This window comes from Lepisosteus oculatus, chromosome 11, assembly GCF_040954835.1.
Source record: "Lepisosteus oculatus isolate fLepOcu1 chromosome 11, fLepOcu1.hap2, whole genome shotgun sequence".
Classification (NCBI taxonomy): Eukaryota; Metazoa; Chordata; class Actinopteri; order Semionotiformes; family Lepisosteidae; genus Lepisosteus; species Lepisosteus oculatus.
In genome coordinates, this window is record NC_090706.1 from 31,627,518 (window position 1) to 31,654,487 (window position 26,970).

General features: G+C 35.5%; 1 protein-coding gene across 13 annotated transcripts in view; it reads left to right on the forward strand.

The window, feature by feature from the left end:
• The window catches only part of LOC102695531 (teneurin-2), an 822,495-nt gene that overhangs the window by 728,378 nt on the left and 67,147 nt on the right, over positions 1 to 26,970 (forward strand). For 10 of the 13 annotated variants that reach the window (XM_015349967.2, XM_069196089.1, XM_069196090.1 and 7 more), the window contains 5 exons: positions 4,789 to 4,911; positions 11,122 to 11,327; positions 12,479 to 12,674; positions 18,584 to 18,685; positions 19,332 to 19,364. In XM_015349967.2, the coding sequence (XP_015205453.2) occupies positions 4,789 to 4,911; positions 11,122 to 11,327; positions 12,479 to 12,674; positions 18,584 to 18,685; positions 19,332 to 19,364 (660 nt within the window). The remainder of the gene's footprint in view (positions 1 to 4,788; positions 4,912 to 11,121; positions 11,328 to 12,478; positions 12,675 to 18,583; positions 18,686 to 19,331; positions 19,365 to 26,970) is intronic. The other 3 variants (XM_015349971.2, XM_015349973.2, XM_015349975.2) reach the window with 1 other exon arrangement.

Consider the following 26,970-nt stretch of genomic DNA (forward strand, 5'->3'; position numbering starts at 1 on the left):
GTGAACATGCTCTTTGATGAAAGCAAAAGCAATCCCAAGACGAAAGAAAGGGTGTGAGTCTTAGAAAGTCGCAGTGCTTTCTTAATTACATGAAACAAATACTAAAGTGCTGGAACACAGGTGGGGTGAAAGCTCAAACTGAAAAATCTGTCTCTGTCTTTTAGCAGTACCTCCCTTGAGGCTGTGCTGTCGGCTATTTAAAGGATAGTGGCTATCCCGCCTCTCTATCCCCTAGCAGAAGTGTGACTGATTGCCAGCCAATGAGAATTAGGCACGCACCTACATTCTCACACCAGTCAATCAGGAAGCCTGTGCAAGCTAGTACACTGTACGTCTTCACTAAGGACATGGAATCACTAAGACTGCCATAGAAATGCCCAGTTCAAATCTTTGTATGCATTTTGTCTTGTCAAATGAAAAAGCTGACAAACCTGACATACTTTAAATACACTGCCAAAGAATAGCCCTTTCATTTGCTATTTCTTTATTGAACAGAGTGCCATTAAAATGTCTTGTTTGAAAAATATTATATCGCAAAACTAATAAGGTATTTGGCTGCTTTTAAACCATTCCAACAACAAAACATCCTGAAGAAAGTTTTGACCTTTTAAGTTGTATCACTAAAGATCATCTCCAAGCAAAAAAAAAGGACATGCTGCTTTTGACTTCTTTTAATTCATTCATTTCTTCTTTTAATTGTTTTCTTCAGCATTACAATGATGCTTGGTGATGAGAGATAGAATTTGACAAGAAAGAAAATTGATTTTCTGGAGTGAGATTTCGGAATGATAAGGTAGCTGTGTGAAGGTGAAAAGTCTATGAAAACTCATTAAAGGAGGAGTTTATTTCATGTGCATATTTTACTTCATTTTGTGTACAGTAACTTATCCTTTTGCATACTGTTGGCTTATTTCTTGGTATTGCATATGTTTATGACATTATTTGCAATTTTAATCATTTCAGCGAAAATGTATCATCTGGAACCTTTCTGAAGGCTGATTGAAGAAATGTAACAGAATAGCTGCTGGTATTGTATTTCAGGATCCCATGTTTAGAAATGAATTCTCTTGTGACGCTCTTGGGTGGAAGCATTGTCAGAATATAGTAAAATAGCTAATAGCTATTAGCTAAAATAGCTAAGGGCCTCAGAGCCAAGCAATAGATTTGACAAAATGTATCATTCAATTGCTGCAGAGTTCATTACAAATTAGCAAAGCTCATCCCTAAGTATACAGTTGTGATATTTTTCTTAATTCAGGCTGAGCTTCAATGTCATGCAGCAACCTTAATCACTTCTGTTTTAGTGAAATTAAATGATGTGCTTATAATGAAGAAAATACTAGTAAAAGAACTAAAATGAACTGCAAATTCTTAACAGCAAATTTAATGTTACTTTATGATTACTGCTTCATGGACATTTTTATACAGACATGCTGCGATGGAATTGCAGTAAGGATTGAGCTGTGATCTTACTTTATACAGTATATGCTGAGCACAGCAACAGATACAAACATATATTTCCATCAGCATTTGTGAAGTTCTTTACATATGCAAGTGAACTACATAAGTCCAATTGAAAAGTATTATTCACTTAGATCCATATAACACTTTTCTTCAGTTTTTGGTAAGTTAATGCATATATTTATTAAATGTGCAGAAACACAAAAAAATAAAAACATATTTGAAAATGTTTGCTGCAATAAAAATAAAAGCAATCAAGTATTGGTAGTAACGTTTTTTCAAGTGTATTAGAGATTTAGATTAAAAGAAGTCCATTTTTACCAATGTGTTATCTGTTTGGTGGTTTGTAAACTGCGAAACACCTTTGAATAACCTGACCCCATGAAAAGCTTCACTCAATAACTATTGCTGTTTCCATAAATAAAGTAATTAGAATGAAACCTGAGCATTACAAACTTCCTTCTGCATCTTCAGTTGTTCTGAATTGAATAAAATATCCTTTTGTACAGCACACTTCCTGTTTCCGACTAAGCCAAATGAATAACCTCTTTTTTCCAACTGAATATTTTATAAAACTCACAGGAAATAGCCACCTAGTTTCCTTGGTAACCATCTATACAAGGACCTTTTTCCTCCATGTATCTGAATCCAAAGTATATTGTTATATCTGTTTGTAAAAGAAAAAAAGTTTTTTCTGGGAGGGACAAACTATTTGTATTGAATATTTACATACAGTAGTTGATACTTTTAGAGATCTCGGAATGTATGAGGAGGAGCTCCGAGTCTTCATTGCAAGTGAGTCATCTGCCCTTGTCTGATGCTATCAGGCTGGTGTCGTCAAGAGCACTTAAGCCTAGCATCCACAAGTCCCTATGGACATCTGATGGGAACCATACAGAATACCACATACAGTACAAGTTACTGGTTTCCTCAGAGGCTGGATCTCGAGGACAAGATTTTGCCTGTTTTAGTCTTTGAAAAAGAGAAATGCAGGCCTTGGTAGAGTGGAAAGCATAAATGTACCACTGCTGTCCTTCTATAGGTTAGTGGTAATTGTATAACTAGTATTACAGTACATACTGTACTATACAGTAGTATTACATGACTACATATCTAAAAAGGATTAAAAATACAAAGATTGAAAATGTTATATAATACCCAGATCTAGTATTCTATATAAAGTTAATGTGGAAACAAGTTCTGATTTCTTAAACTGGAGAATGATACATACTGTAGGGGATCAATACCAAAATACACATAGCCTACGCTACTGTCTTTGGTACAGGAGTCTTCGAACCAGCTGTATAATCTCTTGAATTCTACAAAACCAGCTAAGCTACACTTGAACATATAGAAGGTACACATAGTTCAGGCGGGTAGCTGCGTCAGCATGCGTAGGCTGCAAAGGAACAAGTAAAAGGTTTATTCCATGCTGAAAAAAAGAAGAAAGAGAACACAATGTTTCGGCCGTGGAGCCTTCTTCAGGTGGCTGAAGAAGGCTGAAGAAGGCTGAAGAAGGCTCCACGGCCGAAACGTTGTGTTCTCTTTCTTCTTTTTTTCAGCATGGAATAAACCTATTACTTGTTCCGAAGGTACACATATACCAAAAATAGACCTGTGTGGACAATGATAAATATATAGAATGGGGCTTCTCAACTTGTGGCCCTTCCAATTTTTTCCATTCCTGTACATTAATTGCTATGTTGATCCTGCTGATTATCAATTACACAATTGTTGTAGCCAAATTCTGGAAGCTGACTAGAAAAGCTGAGAAGATAAGGAGCTCTAGTACAGAACGCAAGTATAAATCACAAACAATGCAATCACATTATTTTTTCAAGTATGTTATCTACCTAAATAGTTTAATTGGTAACATAAATTAGAAATCCTGCCCAAACAAAAGATGCAGGAAATACAGTGAAATATACAGTATACATAAAAAATGAGCATGTGAAAATTATCGAAACGTTTACCACAACTGAGCAAAATAAGTGAAGTCTTGTTACCGACTTTGGTTTGACATATATTTGTGATGAAATAATCCAGTATTCTAAATCAAGATCTTCAGTCCCATAAATAGTAGTAAAGAATTAGTCACTCAAAAAACAGGAGTGAGATTAACCCAAGACAGGAGGCTCTGCAGTGCAAATGTATAAACTTTTTTTTCTGTCACTTACTGAAACAGATTTCAGTTATGAAACAGATTTCAGTAAGAAGAATGCTAGTGTTTCCTGTATTTTCATGAAACACTCTGTTACCAGTCCTGCAGCTGCAAATTCTTCAAGATGGAAGATTAAATTAAAACATTTTTTTTTACCTTTTTGTGGGTGTTTTTCTGTCAACAAAGTGCATTTTATCTCCACATACTCAGAAAAAATGCACAATATTTGCAGAAAATATTCAGTCAACCTAAAGTGGAATGAGTTAACCGTGTTTTCAGAAAAAATAATTTAAATGTTTTTTAAAGGACATTGTTGTACAGTAAATTCTACATTATTGTTCATTGTTCAATGAAAGCTAAGTCTTAAAACTTTGATTTGTGCTGTGTACTGTATTTTGTAGAATAGTGATAGGGGTAAGTACAGTATATGTTTATGAAGTACAGGTGGATATTATGAACATTTTGTTCCTTTGATTTCATTTTAAAGAGATTGGATAGGACTTTTTAAAGATATTAAGATAATTTATATTTATATTTTTTTTAAGTGCAATGAAACATTTTATGGACTACAGCTCACATAATTTTGACTACACTGCAGTTTATGTCTTACATGAATTTTGCTTCTGAAAGAGAATGAATTTGTTTCAGATTGGAATCTATTAGTTTGGGTTTTTACCTGTAAGCAATTCCTTTCTCTACATAATTCAGAGTATTATACATATATAAATGTATTAAAACAATTTCTTCTCTTGCCATTTATTTCTCTGCTATGGGAAGAAGCAGAAACATTTCATTATTTTGTTGTGTGCTTGGGATAACTTTTGGTAATTTCTAATAATCTCTTGAGGTCTGGTGATTTGTTGTTAGAATATTTTTTTTAAAGAAGTACTTATTCAATGCCCAACCATTGAAATGCCTTACTAAATACCAATGGATTCCTGGGCATCAATGTTTCAGACAGTTGTGCTTACTAATTGATACACATTTTCTTTTGCCTTATTAAATTGAAGTACTTGAAGAAGATATAATAAAATATCTGGAATAGCAATGAGTCCCTGTGGAGGTGGCATAATTGGATAAAGAGTGTCTGGTGTTCTGCTCTGTGCTGACAGATTCCGATTTGAAAGTACAGTAGTAATTGTTGTGTGTTTTTATTTTCTCTTAAGCCATGAACCTGCTAGGACTGAACTGGCAGCTGCAGCCGGCTGATGGTCATGTGATCAACAACGGATTGAGCACAGGGTTACCAGGCAACAGTGATGTAGCAACAGTGCCATCTGGAGGCAGAGGTAATGATGATGAGGCTCAGATCCTGCAGTGTTTTTGCATCCTTCTCTGCCCCTTTGGTCATTTTCATTCTTGCAACTACATTTAGGCACAGCGCTGTACTGTGTTTTTCCCCAGTCATCCTCAGCTCCATGCCTTGATCACCTTGAATGTTTCCATCTAGGGTTGTGTTTCAGGCATTCAGATTTTAGGAAGGAAAGCTCTGAGGTATGCTTCAGATATCCCATTGTTGCTTTCCAGCACTGCTCCTTCTTTTTGTACCGCTCAGCGTTTGTTTGTGTTTTTTATCCTGAAATCAGCACAATTTTAATGCCACATTAGATTAAGAGGCTTTGTATGCTCGAAGCGTCAAAGGGTTCATTGCTTCAGTGCATTTCCGCCATGATGGCTTACTAAGGTAATTGTACCCATAGTTCCAGAAGAGAGGTTACAAATGAGAAGAAACCAGTCAGCCCATCATTCAATTTTATCCACTCATTTATTAAAAAAGCCATGATACTTGCTTCAACAGTTGGGTTGTTCCATACTTCCACATTCTCTTTGTGCAGAGAAGTGCCTCTTATTCTTCGTTTTACACACACTTCTGCCTGGTTCCCATTTCTGCCTTCTAGTTCATGTTTCTCTGTGGATTCTGAAGATATCTACAGTTTAACTTTGTCAATACCCACAAGGATTGTGAATACTTGAATCAGGGCCCTCAAAGTCTTCTCTTATTCAACAGTAAAAATGTTCAGTTCAGAACTAAATGAGATGGAAGCAACATATTCAAATTGTGTATCTGAAGGTCAATAAATCTTGTATTATTTGGATGTGGGTCTTCTTATATTTATTCTAAAACACTGTTGCTATAAAATTGAACTGTATTGATTAATGAGAATTTGTGTGGATTAGCACTCCTTACATCTTTATACAGCTTGTGTAAATAATAAGAAGTCTGCTGCCATATGGAGAAAACACTCCAACAGCACAAACCTTGTGTGACAGGTAGTGGCAGTCTGAACTGTAGGCACAAAAACTGTACCTGCATCGTTTTTCTACAGTAGCCCAGGAGAAATAAAACCTGATCCTGAGGTGTTCTCATTTGCAAGGTCTTCCAAGGGTGAGCTTTGTGTTGCTCCTCCTGTGCATTTTAAAATGCTGGCGAACACAACCACTTCTTCATTTAATAGACTTCCATAGTGTTCACACTTTCACAAAATACAGAGCCAAGATTTTATTTTGGTAGATTTTATTTTTTTGTTGTTGTTTTTGTGAGCGGACACCTATTCCAATAACATCCCGCAGACACTTCTGGCAGAAAAATGAACGTCGCAACACATTTCTGAAAGCCCTGGAGATCTGATGTCTGAGAGAAAAATCTAGTTTCTCCACAGGTTTAAACTGATACTTTCATACAATATTGTGGGTTTGCTCAACTGTCAGTTCCCAAAACTATGCTGTACAGTATATAATCTGTGCCACAACCTCAATTTAAAAATCACTGTTGATTAATATTTTTCATTAGAGCGTTTCAAAAAAAATTGAGCTGGTCAGATATTTATTGCATATCTGAAATCTCATCAGTATTTAGTTAATACCAAAATAGCTAGAGCAGTTTCTGAATGCATAATCTGTCACCAGCAATTCTTGATGTGTTCCAACTTCAATTTCTGAGAAAAGTGGACAGAACGTTACCTGAAACATCTTTCTAAATGTACATCTATAATGGACCGTATTAAAATATATGGTGTAAAAGTATTGCTGTACTAAAATGTATATACTGGAAATACAATACAAATAAAATATCTTAATTAAAAATATAAATGCCACGAAAAAGTGTTTCAGGAGCTTTTAATATGGGTACTTTTCGAAATGCATTATGTTCTTCATGTAACAACACTTAAATGCTGTGGAAAAAAAAGAATAAATCTAAAAAAAAGATGTGAAACTGTTCTGGATACAATTGACTGTGGCACAGAAGTGTCTAAAATTTCAAGGTTTTATACTTTACTAATCTGGTAGTTAGATAGCTCATATGCCACTTCTAATTTGAATAAGATTGACCAACCTTTGAAAAAAGGCCTGTATTGGTTTCAACCAGATGAATAGGCAGGGCACAGTAATTTTTAAGAGTTGTCATTTTGAAAATCTTTAATTTTGCATTGGAGATAAAGGGGTTTCGTATATAAAATTAAAAATTAAGGTGCAGTTGATTTAGTATGAATTATTGAATAAACATTTTAAACGTTGACAATAATGAACAGTATATTTCTTTGCAAAAAAATATATATGCGAAGTTCTAGACATTATTTTTTAATTGCTGGTCTAAATCCCCTGTAATCAATAGAAACTGATCACACATATTCTTTACCAGGAGACACAGCTGTCGAGCTGTGGGATTGTGCACAGCTGCTGTTTCAGACGTTATTAATTTCATATCCAGAAACCTTCAGTTGTTTCCTCACTGTTTCTTAATCAAGGCTCCATAGTCCCCAGCTAGGTTTGGCCCATTAGGGTTGTTAATGGGAAAACAAAGAAAAAATGAAACTTTTTATTGTCTTCAGTCGCATGTGGAATGCTGGGGAGTACTAAAACATGCATCTATTTTTTATTAGCTTGATAATAGTGGCAGAAATTACATTAGAATCATACACGGATTTATTCTTCTATGGATACAGTTCAACCGAATGGACAAAACATCCTGTCTCTGCTCAATTAAAATTAATTTCTGAATTTTGAGGGGGGGTGGTCACTTTTAGCTCATTTGTAAAATGAAAATGTGTCTCACAGCCCACGTAAAAAGGCACATTAATGTTCATGGTGAGAATAATTTCAATTCCATTTTGTGTATGAATTTAAATTTAGAGCATTTCTGGATGAATGGAATAAGCCCCTGGTTTTAGGAGCACATATTTTATTTTACAAACTGAACTATTGTTAAGAGACAGTAGTCCTAAATTCAGGTTTTCCCTCTGCTGTTTGTTTTAACTAGACAGGCTGTTTCTCTTCAGTTAGAAACTCCACTGAGATCCTGGCATGACACTTTGCTGAACTTGCAAGTTGTTCAAGTTTCGAGAGCATGTCTTTTTGAGCTGATTAATCTGTGTTTGGTGTAGAGTTGAAAAGGAGCAGCAGATTATTATTTGGGAATAGGGTTAGATTCCCTATTTTAAGATGTCTAAAATATTTAAGATTTTAAAATGTTGAGGTTTGGTTTTGATTGGTGAGTGAGGTGAACAAGACGACATCCCAACAATTCCAGAATGGAGAGCATTTCTGCTTTTTGCAAAATAGGCAAGTGCTGATGTATTTCCTTTGTTATTAACTCTCCACAAAGATACTGGTGCAATTTTTCTTTTAATTCTAATTGTAGAAATTACCTCTTTTGTAATTCCCATCTTCTGCTTTAATTCAATTAGCTGATGCTATCAGCGGTAGTCTAAATTAATTTAGTAAAAGATTATACTTTTTAAACCTTAGCTTTGATTAGCCCTGGGGTGATGCTGAGATGCATTGCTTACAAATGTGTTTATTAATTTATTTTTAAATTAGAATTAGTGATTAGGTTTGACTTTTATACCCCATTGTGAACCATTAATTGATATTCAGCTTTCTCTATATATAAGTTGACAATAATTGGTTTTAATCATTTAAAAAATTCTTCTCACCAACAGAAAAAAAAGTACAAATTGAAAAACATTTAAATTGAATAGGTTTGACACTGGAGAAAAATATAATGCATTGTGAATAATATGCTATAATATAAATAAGATACTAATGCGTAAAGGGTTAATATTAGTTTGCCATCACATGCCCCTAATTCAAGAATTACATTATTATTTTCTAAAAATTAGAGGTTCAAAGAACATGTCTCTAATATTTTAATTTTTGACAAGGCACAATCATTTTCGGTCTAGAAACAAAATTAAAACAGCCGGCTCTAATTAATATTTTGATTCCTTTTATGTTCTTTATATATTAGAGGAAGATAGACACTTCATTCTTCATCATACCTCATCTCTGCAACAACAGACCCGGTGATTAATGTTGCGGAAAAACAAACAGGAGAATTGCAGTCAGAAGTTTTACCTCATGGAGCCTCTACAAAGAGATCTCTGTGGAGTATTTGTCTCTTTCTTTTGTTTGTAATCCACCATATCAGCAGAGTTTAGTGCTTATGGGAATTGGGGAGGGCGGCAGTTCAGGCAGCCTGCATTATTGTATTGTATGCTTTCCACAGTCCTAAACAATTACTGTTCAATAGCGATAATTCTGTAGTCTCTGCATAATACAAGTCAAGAATGGCATTAGCAGCTTAAGGATACACATGCTTTGTAATGTTATCCCTCAAGGGACTGTAAGCTTTTTTTTGTTAGCTACTTTGCTTATTATTGGTCATTCTTATTTGTATAGATGAATTAAAAATTCTTACACGTAGTCATTGTACGAATCTGACACTATGCAGTTTTGTTTTCTTTTTTTCAGTTTGCTTAAATATATTGTTTTTTTTTAAATAAGTATCTATGTAAAGCAAAGGGTTTTGACTCCAGTGCAGTATTAGGGTTTGAAGGATTTCAGGGATTTTTTGTCCATTCGTTTCCTTGTGATGTAATTTGTATTTGGCGATTTAATGAGAGCACTTACAATAATAACGCCGACTTATTTGTGAAACAATATCAGATGTTTTAGCCTTGGACACACCTCTGGCAGGTCATTAACATAAGAGAGTGAAGATCAGAGGGTCCATTACTGATTCATGACAGACTCCCATCTTCTTTCCTCAAGAAAAACACAATATTGTAGTATTGTATATTGTTTATTTCTGTTGTTCACATAAACGTTATATCTGGTGTGGATATTAAAAGCCAATATTTTCAAGAGACAAATCTTATTTAAACCGACTAAAGCTACACTACTTTTATCCTGTGAGAGCGTTTTCTTTAGCAAAGACATTTCTGATCAATGTTTAGGCTTGCAGCCAAAACTAGTGGTCCTACAACCGAGTCAAGAATTGTTCAGCTACAATGTTTTTAAAAACCGTTGAGAAAACTTTGAGAATGCCAGAAGGTGTTTGGTATGGCAATGCTTGTGAAGTTAGGTTTAGCATGCATACAGTACGTGTTTTAAATACAGGTATCTGTATGTAAGATTTACCTTGGGTTCAATGGTTGTCTTTTTTCATTAACATTGCTTACCATATTAATCTTACCCAATATAAATCATTGTTATGATCTGAAATGTCAATTACAGTACAGTATAATTATACACATACCCAGGTTGACAGTTCTAAACAAGAAAAGGTTAGTAGGTACAAATTGTTATAGTGCAAGAAATGTGTATAAACAGATTGAGACTCTGTCTCTTGTCTCATCTCCTGCTTGTTGTAATAATGTTTGCATTTGGTGAATAAGAATAACTAAAACAAGTTGCAGTACGTTCAAAATTTAACTCTTTAGTCTCCTTCAAGTCTCTGTATTACTCCTGTTTTATAATCTTTACAAGGCTTCCAATTAAAATTTAAATTATTTTTATTTTGAATGTATCTGTCTGTCTGAACCAGTATTTGTTTGTAACCTTTAATCCACTGATTCTGATATTCTGTGCTATCCTGTGAGAAGACATAGGACTGCATAGGAGGCAGTTCATTCTGTTTTTTGGCACCCCTAAACTTTGGAACTCTATTTCCTTCCAAATGTATCGCTGTGTTTCCTTTATTTCTTTTAAATCCTCATTTGAAACCTCTTGAAAAAAGCATTTTCTAAGATTTATTTTTCATGTTATGAACATTATGTAGGCTGCAATTTTACCGTGTCTGTAGCTTGTTTTCGATGTACAGCATTTTGAAGTATCATTTGAAAGGTGTATTGTGAAAGAACTATTTTTGCTTTAGTAGAAAAGCAAGTGTGTAAAATGAAGCTGAAAATGGAACAAAAGCGTCATTTACTCATTTTTGTTGCATATAATTCTGGTTAAACCTGTCTTGGAACTCTGACATCCTTTAGTGCTCTAAAGCAGAGAACACTGAAACTTCTGCTTTTCAGTTTTCTAATATTTTATGATTCCATGGTTTGTGGGCTTTGTGATAGTGTTTCACATCTGTGTAATGAAAACTGAATGCATTCTGTAGATCCAGCATTTCACATTTTTCCTGCTACGCTCTTCATGTGAAAATCAGTATTGTTGTCTTTGATTTATCCGGGTTATTAGGTGACTTTGTACTCCTTGGCTTTCAGGTCCCTGGACTGTTCGCAACAGCAGTATTGACACAGGCAATCTGGAAGTGGGGCGTCGAGTGACCCAGGAAGTTCCTCCAGGAGTCTTTTGGAGGTCATTGCTGCACCTGGACCAACCTCAGTTCCTTAAATTCAACATCTCCCTGGGAAAAGACGCTCTTTTTGGAGTCTACATCCGCAAAGGATTGCCACCCTCTCATGCCCAGGTTAAATAAAACCCGATTAACATGCTGTAGCTATAGTAATTGCTCCTATACTAAATCTACAGTTACTTAACAGGATAGTTGTGGACATTAAGATATAGTTATAACAATTCAAGCTATATACTCTACTGCATGTGTCAGGCTAGCTACAGTAAGTTACATATAAAAGAAAGTTAACACACCTTCAGTAAAAGTTGGCTTTTAATGCCCATTTCTGATTGTACAACACCATAATAATGTCTAAGACAAACAGAAATCTCTCTTTGCTTCCCTGTCTTTTTCCAATCACTGTATCTGTAGCAAACAGCTGGGGATCGAGTTGTCTTTTTTAGCTTGAGTGCAGCTTGAGAGTCTGGTGAACTTCTAAGATTGCCAAGGAGACCTTGAAGTCAAGGTCCCCTGCTGGATGAGTGGAATGATGATATCGAGACACTTTGTACCTATAAAGCTGCTGGCAGCTGTTTTTTGAACCAAGTGGAGTTGACTAAGTGTACAGCCAAGCAGACCAGCTAGAACTGTGCTTGTCAAGTCAAGGCAGAGTAAAGGACTACACTAGAACAAAGACCAGAGCTACTGCAAAAAATGGTGAAGATTTTTTGTTGTGAATTTGTGATGTTATATATGGTTGAACTGTACATCTAAGCTTTGTTTCATGCCTGAAACAAGAGCACAGGGAAAGTGTGTTTTTAAAGTATTGGTCAAAGGCAGATTCAAAGAGAAAAAAATCAGTTCACAGAATGCAGAGGAAGTACTGTACTTTGAGGTCATGTTCAAATATTTAGACTTAAATAAAAGCCAGCTTGCATTTCATGGTCCTTTTGGTTCTGTTCAGCCTTCAATCTTGAACATTGAAGAATTCTACTTTGCAGCTTGTCTAATGTTTCTCTTACACTCTGAAAGCATCTCCCAAAAACTATTGTTTAAAAAATATTTTTTTTTCTTTTTGATTCCAGTGTAGATAAATATTGAATTATCAATCCATTATTAAAATTGGTGAAAGCCATTTCTGTCACGAAACAGAACCCCGCTAAATTAATGGTGTAAAGGCATCAAATTATCTAGTGTGAACTGGCGTTTCACTCTGTGACTTGTATGTGGCTTAGGGTCAGATAATTGCAGAGTAATGGCTCCCGGTTTGTCGATTGTGTGGGCAGTATGACTATATGGAACGCCTGGATGGGAAGGAGAAGTGGAGCGTTGTGGAGTCCCCTCGAGAGCGTCGCAGCATCCAGACAGTAGTTCTCAACGAGGCTGTGTTTGTGCAGTACCTGGACCCTGGCACCTGGCACCTGGCCTTCTACAATGATGGCAAAGACAAGGAATCAGTCTCCTTTAGCACTGCTATCCTAGGTAAGGTGTCTGCTACTCCCTGTACTGTAGGTATATTGGTCACACTTTAAAAGCAACAGGCAATTTCTTTAGTGTTTTCCTGCAAGTAGACTGAAGCCAAAAAAGCATTATGAAAACTGACCTCAAGAAGAATTGCTGTTTCACCATTGTTGCTGTATTATCGAGTAATTTAATATAATTCAAAGCTCATATGCATGAAGCTTAACATCTCTCATGCACAGAAGTGAGGCCACCTGTATAAAAGCAGAAATGTTTCTGTTGGTATATCACCTACTGTAACTAATGCATTTTAGAACTATGAGATATACAGTACCATTTTTCATACCTGTCCATTTTCATCTTAGAAAGTGGGTTATAGGTTGGAAAATGTTCAATTACCTGTAATAAATACCTGTATTTATGGCTGACACAGAAATTTATAAAGTTTTAGTTATTTGCAAAGGGTGAATCATCACGTAAGGGCAAAAAGACATAATGATGATTGATTGTAGTATTTTTTCCTGTAACAACAGGAAAAAAATAAGGCTCTTTTTAATACTTTTATCTGTACTCAACTGTTGACATGGTCTTTTCGAATGGTAAAATTAGCTAATCCTTACAAACAGCAAACTGAGATTTCTCAAGGAGAAAAAAAAGGAAATGAAGCTGTTATTTTCCAAAGTAAATCATTTCATCTTTAAGCCTGATTTTATTTACTTAGGGTTAAAAATAATAGTCAAGGACAAAAGCATTGTAGTTCAAAGAAAAAGGATATATATTGTGATAATTAAGTTACCACATAGGATTGATTCTGCTAAGATGGTACCCATTATTAAGAAAAAAACACTTATTTTGCAAATAACAATGTGGCAAAAATACCTATATTAGTCACTGTTCATTTTCTTCATAAATGGATTTGATTACCAGTGAGTTATTTACCCATGTAAAACTCTGCATGCTAATTTAAGTAAACATGACATCCCAGGATTCTGAATTGTGGGCTTAAAAAAAGCTGTTCTGTTTTTACACAACTTTGAATCTGTAATCTTCAGTTCAAATCTCAGATTTGTTTTTCTCTTCTAGGAAGCTTGTAGAGAGATTAAAGTTATTGCTTTTGGTATAAAAGAACAAAAAAATAGCAGACACAAAATCAATCATGCAGATTAAAAACAAAGATCTCAAAGACAGGGTCTAAGGTTAAAAAAAGGGAAAAACATGGTTTAATCCTTTCCCTCTCCACACATTTTGTGATTTTTTTTCTTTAAGCGTTGGTGCTCAGTTGTCAAATTGAATGAGCAGTTGACAGCCCTAATACTTTCTGCACTTTGGCATGTCTGTGTAACCGGCTCAGCGCTGTGCAGCAGAGCATAATCTTTGACAACATTTAAATTTGCAAGAGCTATCCCATAAAGTGTAGATGAGCATAGTAGTTTCACTTATGTTTGTTCCATTTACATGTATGCCTGTGTACCTATTCATATTATTTTATATCATAAATAGCAATATATGCATATACAGTGCCTTGCGAAAGTATTCGGCCCCCTTGAACTTTTCAACCTTTTGCCACATTTCAGGCTTCAAACATAAAGATATACATTTTTTATTTTATGTGAAGAATCACCAACAAGTGGGACACAATTGTGAATTGGAACGAAATCTATTGGATTTTTGAAACTTTTTTAACTAATAAAAAAATGAAAAGTGGGGCGTGCAAAATTATTCGGCCCCCTTGCGTTAATACTTTGTAGAGCCACCTTTTGCTGCGATTACAGCTGCAAGTCGCTTGGGGTATGTCTCTATCAGTTTTGCACATCGAGAGACTGAAATTCTTGCCCATTCTTCCTTGCAAAACAGCTCGAGCTCAGTGAGGTTGGATGGAGAGCGTTTGTGAACAGCAGTTTTCAGCTCTTTCCACAGATTCTCGATTGGATTCAGGTCTGGACTTTGACTTGGCCATTCAAACACCTGGATACGTTTATTTGTGAACCATTCCTTTGTAGATTTTGCTGTATGTTTGGGATCATTGTCTTGTTGGAAGATAAATCTCCGTCCCAGTTTCAGGTCTTTTGCAGACTCCAACAGGTTTTCATCCAGAATGGTCCTGTATTTGGCTGCATCCATCTTCCCCTCAATTTTAACCATCTTCCCTGTCCCTGCTGAAGAAAAGCAGGCCCAAACCATGATGCTGCCACCACCATGTTTGACAGTGGGGATGGTGTGTTGAGGGTGATGAGCTGTGTTGCTTTTACGCCAAACATATCGTTTTGCATTGTGGCCAAAAAGTTCGATTTTGGTTTCATCTGACCAGAGCACCTTCTTCCACATGTTTGGGGTGTCTCCCAGGTGGCTTGTGGCAAACTTTAGACGAGACTTTTTATGGATATCTTTGAGAAATGGCTTTCTTCTTGCCACTCTTCCATAAAGGCCAGATTTGTGCAGTGTAAGACTGATTGTTGTCCTATGGACAGACTCTCCCACCTCAGCTGTTTTTCTCTGCAGTTCATCCAGAGTGATCATGGGCCTCTTGGCTGCATCTCTGATCAGTCTTCTCATTGTCTGAGCTGAAAGTTTAGAGGGACGGCCAGGTCTTGGTAGATTTGCAGTGGTCTGATACTCCTTCCATTTCAAGACGATCGCTCCTTGGGATGTTTGAAGCTTGGGAAATCTTTTTGTATCCAAATCCGGCTTTAAACTTCTTCACAACAGTATTACGGACCTGCCTGGTTTGTTCCTTGGTCTTCATGATGCTCTCTGCGCTTTCGACAGAACCTTGAGACTATCACAGAGCAGGTGCATTTATACAGAGACTTGATTACACACAGGTGGATTCTATTTATCACCATCAGTCATTTAGGACAACATTGGATCATTCAGAGATCCTCGCTGAACTTCTGGAGTGAGTTTGCTGCACTGAAAGTAAAGGGGCCGAATAATTTTGCACGCCCCACTTTTCATTTTTTTATTAGTTAAAAAAGTTTCAAAAATCCAATAGATTTCGTTCCACTTCACAATTGTGTCCCACTTGTTGGTGATTCTTCACATGAAATAAAAAATTTATATCTTTATGTTTGAAGCCTGAAATGTGGCAAAAGGTTGAAAAGTTCAAGGGGGCCGAATACTTTCGCAAGGCACTGTATATTGTGCACTGTATATCCAGTGATGGTTTAGTAATTTGTCTTTTCAAAACAACACCTACCATAGGTGGAGAGACTTTCATTTTGTCAGCAGTCAACAGGTTAAGGGTAATTTAAATATAACTTGTTGTTACAGAGCTTTAAATTAAAAAAAATATACAAAAAAGCAATGGAATATCTTGCAGTGCAGTACCATTTGCCAGTGATGGTTGCTTGAGATCACTAGTCTATCAATGGGATGTTCAGTGTAGGCATGTAATTCACCAGAAGAGAGAAAATTGCTTAAGTCTTTCCTGATTGCAGATTGTCTAAAAACAGTCTTCACACTGCACCAAGTTAAAAATCCTTTAAATATAGCAATACAAATAGTAAACTTAATATAGCAGTTTTTCTCTGCTACTGTACATTTCAATGTTCTTTACAGATTGGCTAAGTTATTGAGCAGTTCATGGGTTTAATATTATTAATTAATAATTCTAATGATAATGAACTTATCAGACCAACTTACACTTTCATACCATCTGTAATCATAATCAGGACCCTAAAGTATTTTACAATGTAGTTTCAGCTTAACTACTGAGTCATATACTTAGATTCAACTATTGAACCTCAGGGGTGATTAGTTAGCAGTTTTATGCCAATGTGCCACTATTCCAGGAACAGTTTGGTAGAAAAGACTTTTAATTTTGATTGACATAAATGGACACTAGAATTGCCAGATTTGATCAGTTTTTACTTGATTTATCCATAATATCAGGGCTAAAATGATACTCTTGAAAAAATTAGCCTTGGATTCTTTAATATCTTTGAGGGAAAACTTCTACTTTCCTTATCCACCAAGCCAACTTCCAGAAACAACCCAGTTTTCCTTTGTCTTGTATGAACAAGGCCTTGCTGTGCTTCTGGGATCTTATAAAATTAGACTTCAAGGTGGCATAATGGCTGAGTTATGGGATTTGAGACCTTACAGACCATAAATCCATCACACCAAGGCTCAAAATACTGTTAGCAACAACATGGATAATAAATTTATTGTCTTGAGAGTTATCCAATTTCTGAGTCCTATCTGCTTGCATATTCCCTATTTGTGCTTAAGCATACCAAATTATATTCTGGTATATCCATAACCTTTCCATCTAACCTTATGCAGATTAATTGTCGAATGGCCTACTTTTAAAGTTGTAATACTTCTCTTATCTAATTAAATGTCACAAAGTCATTAATTTTAATACAACAATAATAATAGGGTGATGACAGCCTTTGTTAAACTGACAGAAATAATAGAAAGAAAGCTGACACAAAAATGATGAGGTTCTTAATTGGGTGTAAATAGAGGTGAGTTATTACTGTAATGTTAATAATCATGTCATTACTTCTTCAATAGTGCATTTCAAGGCTTTTGTTTAGATTTGTCTTTACAAAAAAATCAATTAAAGGTTCCAGATATTTTAAAAGTTAAAAAGGGTCTTGTCACTTTTATTTGTTCTGCAGAATGAGATATGTTTTGTATTTCACATTAAAGCTGTTACTACCATATTAGTCAAAAAGAGAACAGCATGTTTTTTTTGCTTTCTTTAATGATAGAATGATTAATTAAATGATAACATGAATAAATTCATCTCGATGTTTCTAAAAAAAATGTATACCTTGGTTTATGATTTTGACATTTGCAGTCACACTTCATTGATTCTTTTTGTCAGCAGTTTCACATTCTCATTTAGTCATCCTACCCTCTCCCTCACTAAAGCTCAGATAATCTAATTAAATTCACAATTGCTAGTTTGAAATAATAATAAAGTTAAAGCGAGGTGAAGAACCGACTTGTAATATTTGGAACTGTAGGTAGGGGTGTGATGTGGGCACTCAATAGTGTGATGAATTGGGGGCTGTTTGCATTGATGCTGGGGAGGATGATTTGAGGTAATCAGATGATTTGAGGTAATCAGAACATGTAATTAGCAGCACTACAGATGGCAAGGTGGGGACTGTACTGAACAGCAGCCTTTTCTGACACACTGTCACGTCACATTCTCCTCCAACTTACTCCTGTCCTCTACCATTTCTCCTCTGTTTTCGCTCACTTTGTCTCTTAGTTGCCGCCTGAAAAGGCAACCTCTCCTCTAGACTCACTAAAAAATAAATAATAATAATATAATCTGCTATGTGACAATCCCGTTAGTTGAAATGAGGATGGCAACAAGTTTATTTAGATGGTGTTTCAAACTTAGAAAATCATTTTAAGTAGCATTATAATGCTTTCTTTCAACTGAAAGAAAAGAACAAAATGGGCCTGACGTAGTCTGGTGTTAAAAATCAGCATAATATCTAAATAGCTGCTCACCAGAATTAACTGTTTTGTGATGTGGAGTGGTGATGGAGGTCAGAAAAGCAATCTTTAAAAGCAGAAACAGAAATGTCACTCCCTTTTTTTCTGACTAGCCAGGTAACCCATTACCATTATATAAAGACTACTCTGAGAAAAGCACCACTGATACTGTATATATTTTACTTGTGAAATAAAGCTCTGTGAATTAGTGAAATAGCTAATCTGCAATGGCAGTATGCTCATGGTTGTAACACAGAAGTCTGTTAGGTACTGTGTCAGCTGCATAAACTATATTGAAACTACTGTAGCTGTAGTACATCTTCAGAAGCATATTTTATAAGTTCCTTGGTTCACTTAATCATGTCTATTTTGTTGCCCATATGCAATACAATTATTATTGAGGACTGGTTTAATTTAAGTAGGCATTATTGTACTTGTCCCTGCTGTAATTTGTTTCTCTTGTTTTGAAGACTCTGTGCAGGAGTGTCCCAGGAATTGTCATGGCAATGGGGAATGTGTTTCTGGGGTCTGTCACTGTTTCCCAGGATTTCATGGGACTGACTGCTCAAAAGGTATGGTTTCACCTGCAAGTTTTCCATCACACCTGTAATTATTGGTAACAGTTTAGTTCAAGGGTGGCAAATGACACTTGATAAAACAAGCTACTAACACTGAATAAAACATGACCAGTGTGTTTATCTATGCATTTGTTATCAACATGCAGTTAACCATGAGGAGAGGTGAGCTACTACCGACTTTATGACACTCTACTAATGCTTACTTTACATAATCCATCTTGTAGTGTCTTAATATATTTTACAACCCCTAATCTGAGTTTTTACCAGATTTGTAATACTTGTACTGACATCCTAATCCCTGACAAATTGAAAGAAAGAAAAAAACCCAATTAATTTAAATGTAAGAAGGAATTTTCAGAAAACTAGGATAGCAAATTGAATAAATTGAAGGACTACAGTACTAATAGAAAATCATTACAGAAGATATTAAAAAATATAGTGGGTGGCTTTTTTTCCCTCCCTAAGGATTACAAAGGTTTCCTTAAAATGTGTGCAGTATTTTATTTTTCATTTGATTCAAATTAATGTTTGATTTCTTGGTGGTGCTTTGTTAACTTAAATATCTATTTTCTACTTTTGTGTGGAGTTTTCTTTTTTACTTATTTTTTTCATTTTCCTTTATGTGGCTTCCTACACCCAGGACGACATCATTTTTTAAAATACAAATACAACGGTATGTTCTTCCTTTTGTTTTGTTCTGTTTTCCGCACATTTTTTTTTGTGCTGTGCTGTAATTCTTCCTCAGGCTCTCACAGATTCTGTGGCTAAAGCCGATAAGCTGACCTTAGGAGATTCTGGCAATGTCTAATTTTCAAAAAGAACTACTCAAACATTTGAACTGCAAATATCCAGTAACAGAGTTTGTCTTAAGGTCCAAAGAGGTAAATCTGCACATGTGTACTTAGCCTAACTTGTTGAATTTTATTGCTTGCACAGAACAAATCTTGGGAGGCAAGTATGTGATGCAAAAAGGCAGAAATTCCCATAGGAGAAGCTTTTGCCCATGATGTCTCCACATCTCAATTCCTACTGAACATTTGTTGTGACTACCCTTTTGAGCATTCTACTTCTGCCGTCCTTTGCAGTTTATTGTACTCTGCATTTCATTTTGATGAGCTTTGTGAAAGACAGCTCAAACAGCCCCCCTACACCCATACTACTGGAACGTACATTAGCTTTCCTGCTCTGTCCATTGCAATCTTCAGCTGAACCTTCATCCTCTCTCTCTCTGTTAACAAGCACTGCTTTTTCTGAAACGACGAAAAAGCTTAAGTAATTTTATAACATTTTAAAAAAGGCAGGAAGTGCTTGAATTTAAATTAAACTTTTTGCAGTGTATCTTGTTGAAAATAGATAGCTTCAGTAATGTTAGAATCATCCCTTTAACATTTTCGTTGCTATGGGTGGGAACGTCACTGAACATATTTGCTGTTCTCATTTTAGTGTAAAGAATGTCAAAAATAGCCTTGTAGTTATCCTATCATGTAATCGAACAAATGAACTAGGGCTAAAGGAAGCAGTGCAGTGTTTTCTGCTGGAGATATTGTTGGTGAACATTATATCAATGCTCAGTTTCCCTTACTTTAGGCTTGTTGTTGGTACGTACGGTAATTCTTATATTTAATTTTATTTGTGTTAGCTGTTGCATTTTGGAAGTGCAATATAATTGCACCAGATCTCCTTTTTATATTATGTAATGGTGATTGGAATAACAGTTTTGTAGAAATTTGCTAACTCAGTCGATAACCTTTAATCTGCATTTCTGAGCTTTTTTTTGTCTTTTTTGTTGTATTGTTGTATTGGATCCTGCCACAAAACAAATTTCCCTAAGGGGGTAATAATAGAGCTTAAATTAAATTAATCAATTAACAAAAGACTTTGTACTAGTTCTGTACAGTGCTTGTTTTCAGTTAACTCGGTGTGCAGAAAGCTGATGTATAATGTGAAATATCATTGACTTACTCTGATTGCCTCAGCTGGTGTTTTCTCATTTATGTGGAAAAGCGTCATTGCTCATAATACAGGACTCAATGTGCCCTGTTGAAGGTTACAGAAGCATCAGCCATGCATTCAAAGCTCTAAGTGTCATTGAGATCAAAGGTTTAGTGAAGCTCTTGATATAGGCTTATACCACTTAAAGCCTTTGTGTGTGTATACTTTAATGGATTATGTGTTTTGAAATAAACATTTAATAAAAAATAAATTAGGAAATAAATTAATCAGCATCTAAATACTGGCAGGCCTTTCAAGGCTTTAATTAGACTACAACCACATCTGCTGACTGACTTTTAATTGTTATTGGACGAGAATGGGTAATTTGCACCTTTTTGGCACGTAGAGAGCTGAGAAAGCTCTGGCTTACTTAAAAAGTGTGGAAACTCTAATCAGCATGTTTATGTGCTTCAGTGTGCCCCCTCTTACTCTATGGTGTTTAGGAGATCAAAGGATTAGCTCACAGGAACTGTGCTGGTGCTGTTGGAGTGCCATGGCAGATGTCTCTACTAGCTCTGCAATGTGTTTGTAAAAGCTTGTGCTTGTCATTTCCACTGTTTCAGAGGAAACTGAAGCTCAGATGTGACGCTAGATATTACTGAGTGGAGTGAAATTCTTGACTGGATGACTCACCATGACTGAGGAGATCTCAGACACTGGGAGTGACAGAATATCAGCCCGCCAAGTCAATCTAAGACTCTTTTGATGTAGTGCTGCATTATGCTTTTGTTTTATCCTTCATTCATCTCTGCCTGCTATAAACAGAAGGAGAAGGTTTGTTGGAATAAAAAAAAAGATTTCTGACACAGTATAATGAGTGATCCCTTGTAATAGTCCACAAAGAATTAAAGTATCTGTTTCAGCAAATTGAAATTGAAGATAAACGTCTGTTTCATCTTTGTAATTGTCATTAAAAACACGTGACACTCTTTCCACTCACAAAGTAAGATACTATATTCAGTCAGAGGGTTTCATTTACTCTTCTTTTATGTGAGCCTGATACAAAAATATGGCCTGTTTTTGACTGTATGTTACCTGTCAGGAAAAATATTCCTGAACATCACAGAGACAGAAAAGGGAAATCGACAAGGAAGCCTACTAGATCAACTTACACTCTAACAAAATTGCCCTCAAATGAATTATATCAACATTTTTCTTTCAGAGCACAAGGGAGACCCTCTGGGCTACATTTAGATCGGGGCATCCTGAGAATTACCTTTAAAAATAATGGCAGCTTCATATTACTTGAGGGTGAAAGTGTTATCACTTTCGTTATAAAATCATGTAGGAAGGAAGCAGGGGGACACTCCAGTGAGGTTTCAGCTGACAAAATTTAACCTCAAGATGCATTTAGTATTCTAAAAACAAAATGAATCTGAAAAAACACCAATTTTAACATCAATAATTTCTGATAGCAAGATATTTTGAGTATTCTTGAACACTGACGTGCTGTCATCACTCAGTTCATGAACAGTAGCTTGATGACGGAGAGGGAAAATAGGTACCAAAAATAAAATTATTATTATTGTGTTGCCACCAAATGTTTGACACCAGTTGGAAATGTAGGTGTAAATTGACAGTGTTTTCCAACTTCCAGACTTGTGTTTATCCTGTCAGTACCATTGTGGTGGACCTGCACATTTAGTAAGTAATTTAGTCATCACTATAAATTGGATGTCTGAGTATGTGAAGTGTGAGCTATAACAGGCTATAGTAACAATAATTACTGGAGCAATATTAGGCACCAAATTTCATTTTTTGCCACTTTGTATAATTATTGAAAAAATAACTAATTTTATATTGCAGTCCAGTATCAAAATTACTTTGTTCATTTAAGTTCAGGAAATAAAGGCTGTTTGGACCTAGTGGCAGGCTCTCATGTTGTTGTAGCTCTTTTTACAGTGCCATGAATGTCACAAATGTGATGAATAGGGTTTTTTTTTAAATAGTGAAAGCATCCACAGAAGTTTATTAATATGACATTAACTATGGTGAGAGTCAACAATATGCTGTCTTGTTTTAATCTCAAGCATAAACAAAAACAAAATTAATAATAAAAATCCTAGCTTTTTATTGTATTCAGATACAGAAATGCATATTGACATGTCAAGAATTGCCTTTTTTCTTTTTGGAACAATCATGGTACATAATTAATACAGCAAAGGTAGATAATGTTGTTTATTACTGGGGCCTATTAGATATGGTATAAATAAAGGCATAAGAAAATGTGGTTATTATTATGATTCACAAGTAACGTATGACTATTCATTACCATTCTCTGTCTTTATTTGCATTGATGAGTAATTGATACTGGAGAGAATTTTGCCACTATGGAGTAGGAACATACCTGTGAAAATATTAAAGGGCAAAAAACCAAAATGGTATATATCTCTACAAATAATTGCTTTCCTTCTGTTATGGAATAGAAACTAATTACTTTGAGAGTGATTTGACTGACAGTGCAAAATAATGCCTAAGGCCATGAACTATTCATGTAATGATATATAGGAGGTCAGGGAGCCAATATCTTCTATTGTTCATCAGGGAGCTGGGTGATTAATTGTTGGGTTATCCTGCTGTTAAATTACATTTAATTACATTTTTTAACTGACATCGCAGCAATTTTGTTTTATGTTTGAGCTGGCGGGATTAGGTCAGCCGTAAATGAGAAGGGCTCATGTTCACTTTGGAAAACGATCAAATGAATGATTGTTACAAGAGAAGACAGAAATAGTGAGTGACAAAAACGAAAGGTGCTTTTTCCCTCTTTGGGTACAGGCGGTAAAAATGACCTCATGACGTTTGTAAGATAAGTTCAAGAACTAACATTTAAAGAAAGTGAATTACTTTAGGATGTCTTCTTTTTTGTTTTTTAACTTAGTGATTTCGGGTTTTAAAACTTGGTATTTGATTAAACCTGAAAGAAGCTATTATTGACAAATTTTCCCCACTGAAATACAAAGTATGACTAGTATTTTACATTATTGGTAGAGATGTATCAAAAACTATGTACTAGTTAGCCTTAAGAACAGTTAATTAAGATTAATTGTTTCAACCCCCAAGGCACCTGGAATAAAGAATATATTTATTCTGACTATGTTAAATATTCTACTGCTATGGACCAGCTTCTAGCTAACTAGAATTAGAAAACAAGCTCTTAAGCTAAGTAGTAACTTGACCTTTGATAGTTAAAACATCATATCGCTGCAAATTACAGAAAGGCCACATTGCTTCAGGTAATTTAAATTATTTTCATTAATCAAAGACTTGATCCCCCCCCTCTTGTGATGTGCGGTAACTTTCCTAGTTTTAATTAAAGCATCTGTATACTTTTAATTCCATCGATCTCCGAGGAGGGAGGTGTCAGGGTGTTTAACACAGCTCAGCGTGTGTTGGATCTTTTTTTCTAATGTAATTAAATACACCCTAGATTAATTAAACCTCTAGAAGGCTACCTTTAAAGACAGCATCTAGAAATATCTCTCCCTTGTCTCTCTCTCCTCCTTAAAGCACAACATCAGTAGTCTTCACACCTCTGAACACCGATGACAGGCCAGCTTGTACAAGATATCGTTCCATCAGAGCTACTCCTAACACTTGCTGACCTAGTTTTTTGTGATTGATGTAACCTCAGTGATCTTTTAGCAATGTACTTTTTTGCTCTGACTTTTTGTTTTTTGAAAACTTAGAAATCTTATTACAGTGTTCGTTATGTAAGAAGTATACATACAGTAGGTAGTCATATAGTAAAATTAAACTGATAGTAAGGGATAGAGAGAGTGATTTTTGTTACTCCTAGTGATTGTCCAGATTGAATGATACCAGCAATTGCTATGTTTGCATGAATTCTTTCTACTGTTAAATACAGAATATCCTGACAACACCTGAACATACCAAATTATAAAATTAATTGATAAGCCTAAAAAAACAGCCAGGAGCCCAGACAAGATACAAATTGCATACAAATAGTTAGTTTGAAGAATAGTACATTATGTTAAGTATAGCTACCTTCACAATATGCATTTGGCAACCTTTTTTTTAATTTCTAGGTCCCCTTTCAGGCAGTTCAGATTGTGACAGAATTCTGACTGGTACATTAAAATCATGAGGTGATTATTACTTTGGAAACACATTAGGAATGCTTTGCTCAAAAATATTAAATACATGTCAAAATACCAGATCTCAGGTATGAGTCCCTCCACTATTTTTAAGCCATTAATGTTTGTCTTGTAGATTGTATGCAATCTCAAAGGATAGACAGATAATCTATTTATCTGCTTGGCTCTACTTCTACCTCTCCTGTAAACATAAGCAGGATCAAGATCAGATGGTTTGTCCTTCAAAAACATGCCTGGTTCAGAGATATCCACATATTTCCATGCAGTGGGTCACTTGGCACCTGCAGAAGAGTATTGATTGGAGGAGCAATGTCACTTTCACAGACAAACCTGCAAACTCTCAGTTACCAGCATGACCCAGGCCCTGGTCATGACATTGTGGCCAGTCACACCCAGCCAACCACAGTAGTGCTTGACAAATTATGTTCCACCATTTGGGGATTCCTGGCCTCAACTGGCTAATGATATAGCATAGTCCAGACCCAAGTTAGAAATGCCTTTAGGCTTTATCAGGTATAACATGCATGATGAACAAAATCTTGTCCTTGTAGGGTTAATCAGGAGTCCACAATTCGTATGGTATATGGTGAAATAAAACAGTTTAAAAGTGATTAACGTATGCTTTGTCCGTGTATATGCTGTATAACCCCAGTGACCTTAACTTGTTCTGACTCAGCATACTGTATATGTCAGTGATTTTGTAGAGTGGTTTGTAGGTAATACGTTCAGTGCTTTAAAATAAAAAGTACTTTACAGTAAAGTTTCAGAAGGTGAAAGGATACTACATTTGTAATAAGAGAGAGAAGGAGAGAGCTTTCTAAGTTTAATTGGTCTGTACAGGATTCTACCGCCTCCAGGTATATCCTGGTTAGAGTTTTATGTATTAAGGCAAAGGCTGAGGTCAAAATTGTGGAGTGTGCAGTAGGGAAAAAAGAACCATAAAATTGGAATGAAAAAAAACAGCATTAATCATATTCACACTAAGTAGTATGCCTACTACACACAATGTGTTTCTCATATGGCTATATGTGGCATTTTTATTATTATTAACTCATAAAACTATATGAAACACTCCATGACCACATTTAACTGTCACAGCACTTATCATGAGTATCAGTCACTGCTCATTAATAAAAATCCTTATTTCCTAAAAGAAACGCGCAGAGACTTTCAACAGATAAAAGGTCAAAGTCTATGATACATTATACATATGCAGTGTTCTCCAAGGGAGGTTTCGTAAGAATAGACCATGGGTAATGTGTCAAATCCTGAGGAGGTCTCAGCTGTTTGTATGGTTTTTCAAATGCCCCTTCTCTTTAAAAGAGAAGAATCTCTGCTCCCTTTAAAACTAAATATTATGAAATACTGTACATGAAAACAGAATACTGTACTTAAAAAAACATTGACTAAGTAATTCTAATTTGCAAGTATGCTGAAATTTGGCTTTTCCTTATTTAAGATGTTTATTTAACAGTGTAGTGTAGGGTTCAGAGAAAATCAGAAAAAAAAAGCTGTTTTCTTCTAGTATACTAGTATTGTAAGTAATTTATTAAACTCTTACTGATATCCTAATGTGTACAGTATATCCTTAAGTTTATTATTTATATATTTGTGAAATGAGCACAGCTTCCACTACACAGTGTCACACATATAAAAATGTTAAATATGAATTAAATATTATAATAATGCTACATTTTAAATAATGTTTATTATGTCTGTTATTTCTAAGCATTTGTGTCTTTTTCTTCCATGAAACTGTGGTACGTAATTAACAATCGAGACACAAACACTATTTACCAGCATGCTTCACCAGTAGCAACAGTCTTGCTGTGAAGGAAGAAAACTCAAATGAAACAACCACCCTCGTTAATTAAGCAAAAGGCAGTTGTAATTAATAACAAAGTTTTCTTTAGTGACTGAGAGTTCCTTCTTGATATCTCCCAGTGATTTTAGTTACCAGCCAGCTCAGCATTGAGGGATTAAACTTGCTACTGTTAAGAAGCGGGAGGTTAATGCACTAGTGCGTTTGTGCAATGAACCACGTTTCTGGAACACCACAGGGACTACGAGCAGCTAGTTGCTAAAAATACAGATTATATAAGAGGCTCCCTTTGACACCCAGGTCCATGCAGCACAGAAGTTTATGTGCTTTGGTTTCAACTTGCTTCA